This window comes from Agelaius phoeniceus, chromosome 1 (genome assembly GCF_051311805.1).
Source record: "Agelaius phoeniceus isolate bAgePho1 chromosome 1, bAgePho1.hap1, whole genome shotgun sequence".
NCBI lineage: Eukaryota > Metazoa > Chordata > Aves > Passeriformes > Icteridae > Agelaius > Agelaius phoeniceus.
In genome coordinates, this window is record NC_135265.1 from 15,084,685 (window position 1) to 15,092,309 (window position 7,625).

Consider the following 7,625-nt stretch of genomic DNA (forward strand, 5'->3'; position numbering starts at 1 on the left):
GACAGGAATGGAGTGTAACAGGACACATTTGCATCCATTACATTTCTTATAACATTATTGATGAAATGACTCATAAAGTATCACCTGATGGATTAAAAGGATTTCAGTAGCAAAACTTCCTTTCTTGTGTAGCTGCTGATGCTCTTCTTACTGGGAGCTTTTCTCGCTGGGAGCTGCTGAGAACTCTGTTCAAAACTTTCCTATTTCCTCTCCAATGCTGCAACAATTGTATCCAGTAGACTTTGCCCTTTGTAGAGGTTTGTTTTAACCTGAACTAGTTCTGTCACTCGTGTCCTGTTCCACTGTAAATCAGTCTCTTTACTTGGTTCCAGATCAAGTTTTTGGTTCAAATCTCACCAGCTTGTGTCAAAGAGAAAACAGCACGGTGCCAAAGTTCGTGAAGCTGTGCATTGAGCATGTTGAGGAACATGGTATGGTTGAATTTTTTGTTTACAAATCTCTCTAGCTCACCACTCTTAATGTTGAACATTTTAATCTTAAAATGCTCTTGGTTTATTTGGGGAAGCTAATCTGAGACTTGTATCTGGAATTGAGTTTTCAAGAGTGAGGACATAGGTGGGATCCAAAGTGGGGAGAGGGGAGGAAATCTTATATCTGAGAAACGGATCTGCTTCAGTATATTTCAAGCTGAGGAAAAGGCAGGACAGCCTCCTGGCAGCAAGGCTCCAAAGGAAGAGGGAGTGCAAGAAGTAGTAGAAGAGCTCAGCTCATCAAGTTTTTTTTTTTTTTTCAGATTAAAAATGAGACTATTGAAATGCAGCTATTCATTTTTGGAAGGTTTAAGCATGCTAGCAGTCACTTCTGTTAAAACTTCCTTGAAATGAACTTTTAGGAAAAAGTTCTGTTCCTGCTTTGTGTATGCACTGACTGCCAGAAGACCAGCCTGCTTGTTTGATGCCCTTCAGCCAGTTACACAAATTGCTATATTTTATGCAATTCTGGAGATTATCAGTGTCCACATATTGACTCAGTTTTTGTTTGCTTTGATTGAAAAATATGTATTTCCTACCTAACAACTGAGAACACTTTGTTTGAAAGCTACATGAGACATTCTGGGTTTTCTGCTGTAAAGCACATCTTCACATTTTTGTTGAAAATTTGTTGGTTGTGACTCCTGGCTTGGCTTGTAGTCTCTGTGGGTTTTCTTGCCTGTTTCTTGCTGTTGTCTTTGCCTTATCTCTTGGAAAAGATGACTGAGAGGGGATTATGGAATCTCCATAATCATCATTCAGATATTTACCAGTCCGTTAATCTGAGAACATTCCCTTGAGTATCAGGGTAAGTGTTACAGGGGAATACATGTGAATTCTAAGGCATCTTCCATGGGATCTTCATTTAGCCTCTAGTCCTCTTTGTCAATGTTTCTATCTTATGGCCTGGGAGGGGAGAAAAACTGCTTCCATTGCATTACTCCAGTCTGGCAAATTGCCACCTTGCTTGTGGCAGCAGGCTTTATTCCATTTGTCATCTGAAGATTGTGAGAAAGGGATTATTTTGCTTTGTTCCTTTTTTTGGTTTTTTTGTTGGTTTTTTTTTTCTTTTTAAATTTTTTTTTATTTTAAAGGCAGGACTTCAGTGAAGATAGTGAAGTTTTCCTTTTTTAAATACCTGAGGGGAAGCTGACAGAAATGAACAGCTTTTTTTTCCTACCTCTCCAACTCTTCCTTCTACCAATACACTTCAGATCAGTTCTTTCTGTAAAGGAATGACTAGTGGATTATGGGGAAAAGGGATATGTCAGATGGTGCTGGTAACTGTGCTCTGTTGCATCAGACAACTTGAGGAGCTACAGGGACTTGCAGGTATTCTGGCAACACTCACCCTCTCAGTGGCACTGACTCACCTGCTGCATCCAAGTGGCTTTTCAGATAAATTCTTTACCTCCTAATCACTGCTGAGTAACTGCAGTAGCAACCACAGAGACACAGTTTTCTTCTTTTCTGGTCAAGTGTGCAATCCTGTGAGGCAGGGGCTGCCCATTTTAGTTCTATAGGCTGTTGGGTAGCTCTGAGTGTGCATGTGCATCATTCCTTCTTGTAAACCTGGTCACCTGACAACTTTGAGATGCTTTCTATGCATGACTTGATTGGGTTTTTCTTAACCATACATTAAGAATTGAAGATTGTATCCACAAAATACCTGATTACTGCATGTTGGACTCCCATGTATTCCCTGCCCACCCACCAAGAGCATCTTAAACAAGACACCTGATCTCATTGGGGAAACTTGGAGCTGTTGCCTCATTACTACTTGAATAGGAAGTTTTAGAGATTACTTTGAGCTTGATGCTGCCAAACTTGTGCCAGCAAATTAAACCCCCTCTGTTTTATATGCCCTGCCCATCAAAACAAGATAGTTAAACTTTTTATTTCTTTGTTACAAGGTGGGTTTCCTTTGCTTTTAATTTTGCTAAGTAGACCTATACATATGTAAGTTATTAAAATGGATTTAACCCTTTGTTTCAGGATTAGATATTGATGGCTTATACAGAGTTAGTGGCAATCTTGCAGTGATACAGAAGCTGAGATTTGCAGTCAATCATGGTAAGCTTCCTCCAGTTATATTAACAATGGCATTTATTTTCAGATTGTTGAAGTCCATAGAAAGCTAAAGAAAAAGATTTCTCTGTAACGTATCGTGAGAAATGACTGTCATCCTCGAAGTAAAGTTACTTCAGAATTATGGAACTGACTGTGTAATATACATTACTTGAAAAACCTGATATTCTGGAGGTTTAGTCTCATGTGAACCATAGAGGCATCGCTAGAACAAAATTCTAAAAAAAAGATGGTAATAGAATTTGAAGAAGGGGAATTGTTTCAGACAAAATATCTCACTGCCTAATGGGAAAACAGCAAGCATGTTAAGCTTTTACTAACATTAAAATTGTAAGTTTATGGGTTTTTTAGTGAGATTTGCTACTGCCTTTTAGTGGGGAGAGGGCTTAGCTCCTCTTCATTGTATTCTGTGTATAAAACCCTTTCTTCTGGCAGTATCTTAGCATAGCCCATCCAGAATCTGACCTCTCATTTTCTGATTGACAGGATCTAACAGTTAATTTTGTGTTATGTCAGCAGCTCCTATTCCCTTCTGGAAAATGCCCTAGGAGTATGTATGTCTATAGTGCAGTAGGCAGAATTTAGCCATCTCCATCTGCTGCTGCAGCTCTGTATCCCAGAGTGGGATATGGAATGTGCTGAAGTAGAGCAAGTTTTCACTGCTTTGAAAGTGATAAGTACAGAAGAATAGTTGAGTTTATTTTTAAAAAAATAGCCTTTATAGTTGAAGTATTGTCATTAATTATTTATTTTTCTCTCTCAGATGAGAAGCTGGACTTGAATGACAGTAAATGGGAAGATATACATGTCATTACAGGAGCTCTAAAAATGTTCTTCAGGGAATTGCCAGAGCCACTGTTCACTTACAACCACTTCAATGACTTTGTCAATGCAATTAGTAAGTCTGGAGAACTTGCATATGGTGTTTGGATAAGTCCTGTACAATTTTAAAAATGATTTTGGACATGAGAAGGACGTTTTGGTTGTGAACGGGGTGACTTGTCCGGAATTGCTGTCGGTGCTGCCGGGGCCGGCCGGGAGGTGGCAGTGTCCTATCTCGGATTGGCACTGCAAACCGTGGCTTTCCTGCCCAGCCTCTGAAATTTTATGCTCAAGTTTTAAACAAAAATACTGAACTTTTGTTTCTCAACCTCACCCTTTTGCAGAGCAAGAACCAAGGCAGCGTGTCCCTGCTGTTAAAGATTTAATCAAACAGTTGCCAAAACCAAATCAGGACACCATGCAGGTACTCTTTAGACACCTGAAAAGGTAAGTGACAGATAGAAGGAAAGACTTTGTGTTGCTAATCTTTCCTTAAAGATAAAGAATCCAATTTAGAGTACCAAGTGACTGTTCTTACTACATTTTTTTATATTGGACTTAATAAAAGCATGTATCAATCTGTTTGGCTATGAGCTTGCAGAGCACCAGACTTGAGACAGTATGTTGCATAGTTGTGATATTTGCTGCCAAGTCTTTTAGAGGGACTGTGAGAGGACCAAGAATGACATTTCAAAACAAAACTTTTTTCATAGAGAGGGGAATTACAGCAGCTGTATGTCTTAATAGCAGGACTGCTCATTAAATAAATACTCTGAATAGCCATTTGCTTTGGGATGTTTTCTTTTTCTGTCATCCTGTTGCCCTAACACTGATACATCTCTTGTGTATTGTTTTCTCTTTCAGAGTTGTAGAAAATGGAGAAAAGAACCGAATGACCTATCAAAGTATAGCAATAGTTTTTGGTCCTACCTTATTAAAACCAGAGAAAGAGACTGGTAACATAGCAGTCCACACAGTATACCAGAATCAGATTGTAGAGTTAATTCTACTGGAATTGAATTCCATCTTTGGACGCTGACATTTTTCTTGGAGAAGAAACTGGAAGTGATGGGTTGGCAGCAGTACTCCATCAGAAGGAAAACCTCTTGCTGTATATGATGTTTTTATGTTTGTGGACCAAGCAGCAACTTGTTTTTTGCACTTTTGGGGAGGGAAGAAACAGGAGAAATGTTTGACCACTTTAATGCGAATTAAAGACAACACTTCAAATTTCTTTGAGAAGTTCAATATAAAAAATTAATTGAAAAGTTTCTAGTTTGCCTTTTTAAAGTATCATTGGAAAAATTAAATATAGGTTCATACACTGGATTTCTTGGAGAGTAAAACTAATAATCTCAGACTGGATAATCTGGAATTTAATCTCAAAATTCTTCCATGAGATGGGGAAAAGTCCTACCATTTTTCCCGATATGGAAAAATTCAGTGAAGTTACATGTTAAGCTTGTTTATTACAACCTACTTAGATCTGTATGACACTTTTCCAAGGGGGTTCTGCATGCCTGACTGTCCTAGACTTGCGCTACCCGTTTGGTTTAGTTATTCAAATCTAATTCTTCCCTTGATGTCTGCTGCCCTCTGTTCTTCTTTTTCTCCTGTTTTTCTGTTGTTGGGTTTTTTGTTTTGTCTTTTTTTTATGTGGGGCTCTTTTTTTGTTTGTTTGTTTGTTTGTTTTATTTTATTTTATTTTGCTTCTTTCTTTCTTCCTCTTTTTTCCCCAGCAGCCTCTCTGGAAGTTCTTTGCTGCCTCATAGAGCAGCACACTATTACACTATTTCAAACACTGAACTTGTAAGAATATCCAGCAATGGTTATTTGTCGTGGGGCATAATAGAAATAATATTTAATAAACATGTTCATTTTTTCAGGGTATGTCCTGAGCTAAGTTTTGTGTTATACTGATCTAAAGCTAAAGTCCTAAGTGAATACCGACTGTAACACTGTATTGGGTTCTGGTATAATGCTGTGGTAGTGGAAGTTCATTCTTGATGTAAATACAGGCTGTCCTTTTGGTTCCTGTATATAAGTCAGTTCCTGTATAATTGAACACTTTAGTCACACATTTCTAATCATGGGTAGATTAGCTACAGTAGCATAATGTTTCCAGTGGATGTCTGGGTTTCAGCAGGGAAACCGGTTATGGGGAGGGAGGGAGATCTAACTGTGTGCACTTTTAGATGTTAATTACATTTGCGGGCAAATAACTGTAATGCAAATGGTACTGGAGAAATACTGAGTGTGCTTGCTAAATTGTTAATGCACTACAAGAAGAGCCTTTTAGATTATTTAATATGTACAGGATACATTAGAAAAATGTATTATGAATTCTAACATCTGCAGATAGTGAAAGTCATGTTTTGATAGATAGATGTTTGATGGAATCCACTATGCTAAATTTAAGATTTTCTTTTTACATTAATGTAGAATAATTTGTAAAATTGGTTTTGAAAGATTTTGTTACAGGGAGCATGGTCTGCCGAAGATTTTTTTAAATGTATTTTTCTAGACTAACTGCTGTATCTGACATATTTGTTATGTCTAACCTGAATAAAGAAAACCAATAGTTCTTTTAGAGTTTACCATACCCACTTCAGACAACACGAGCCCCCTTTGAACAAGACCAATGTATCTTACCCCTTAGCATGGATGGATACCACTTGTGACAGAGCTGTCACACTGGACTGAAATATGATTGCCTACTTTATAACCTGACAATTTTAGGAACTTCCCAGTCCCCTTCTTTAACAACTTGAATTCTAACATAAGGTTCAGAGAGGGCAGAAGTAATTTATGGATATAAATTTGCAGTCTTTGAAACACATCCCAGCTTGGAGCCCGCTGTACAGGAAGCAGTTACGTTGAGGAGGGGATTGTGTCAGTAGCCCTGGCTCTGCTGTGTCCCTGTCGCACACAGCCCTGGCTGGCAGCCATGGGGACGTGTGGGGACACACTGAGCTGTAACCAGACTGATGGTACGAGAATTTCACGAGCATAGGGCTTGCATGAAGACTTTTTGGAGATGAGTGAGGAGATTAGTAACCTTGTGGCTTTCTCAGTGTCTTCTTGTGGTAATGGTGAAGTCTTGTGGTTTGTTGCAAAGCGACCTGGGTGAGAACTGTGAAAGCCCTGTCTCAGAGGTGTGGTGTCAGCCTCCCTCTGGGCTCTCACACCGAGCAGTGCTGAGCCTGTGCCCTAACCTGCTAGAAAATATTGACTGACTTGGAATCTGTGGCTGTGCATTATTCAAACCCTGCCTTTGGCTGTAAAGGAAGAATTCTTGCTGCTACATGAGAGGGCTTGTTCACCGGTCACCTTTTGTTGCGAGTGTTACCTTTTTCAAAGGAAGAATGCCTTTTTAAAGCAATTTGATTATGAGGATGTCACACTTTTCCTTGTATTCCCCAAAAATAAAGCATTTTGTTATTACAATATCTAGTATGGTTTTGTGCAGTGAAGTTGTCTTAATATTCTAATTTTTAGTTTGGGGAGAGAGAAGGAATCTTTTTAATTGAAGGAGGTGTAGGTAAACACTTGAGACATTCAGGAAGAGGAGGGAGTCCAAGCTGATGGTACATTTGTTGTGGCCAACACGAAACTATGTATGTCACCACATTAGGTTTCTTCAGTGCTTGAAAGATTTTTGTCTTGTTCTTGCAGTTAGCTTTCTTTTAAGTAATCAAAATGAGGGATTTGCACAAACACACCAGGGGAAAGCTATCTGTATCAGATGAAACACAGTTAATTTTTTTATATTCCTCAGTTCAGGCTCTATATCAGATTTCATTCTGGTTTAAAAGCAATTTAAACCTGAATATAAATTTTTTGGGGCCATGACCACTCAAAGGAAACTGGAGGTCCAATATTATGTATTGGTGCCAGCTGAAATTTTTGTTCCAGCACTAGAGTTGTGTTCAGCTACACAGCAGTAATACCAAACAACTTTGAGCCATGCTTGATCTGGACTGGTTACAGGTTTCTTCACTTTGAAGCTGGAGAGAGAAGTGGACACAGAAAAGACAAGGCAAATATGCACAGTCATTTCACGTAAACTAATTTTTTAATTCTGAGTTGCATGCAGGAAGCTTTATTTACTTGCAAGTGGATAGGTCATGCTTATTGTCCAGGCTCTGGAAAGCCTCCCTATTTTCACAAAAATCCATGATAAATTCCCTTTGTACTCAACTCACTGTATCCTGGCAAGCGAAT

At 38.8% G+C, this 7,625-nt stretch overlaps 1 protein-coding gene across 7 annotated transcripts in view; it reads left to right on the forward strand.

Moving 5' to 3' along the window:
• Positions 1-6,850, forward strand: part of ARHGAP12 (Rho GTPase activating protein 12) — a 75,701-nt gene extending 68,851 nt beyond the window's left edge. For all 7 annotated transcript variants that reach the window (XM_077173399.1, XM_077173410.1, XM_054634550.2 and 4 more), the window contains 5 exons: positions 333-431; positions 2,487-2,564; positions 3,343-3,477; positions 3,746-3,848; positions 4,266-6,850. In XM_077173399.1, the coding sequence (XP_077029514.1) occupies positions 333-431; positions 2,487-2,564; positions 3,343-3,477; positions 3,746-3,848; positions 4,266-4,440 (590 nt within the window). In that variant the 3' untranslated portion in view covers positions 4,441-6,850. The remainder of the gene's footprint in view (positions 1-332; positions 432-2,486; positions 2,565-3,342; positions 3,478-3,745; positions 3,849-4,265) is intronic.
• Positions 6,851-7,625: the final 775 nt, after the last annotated feature.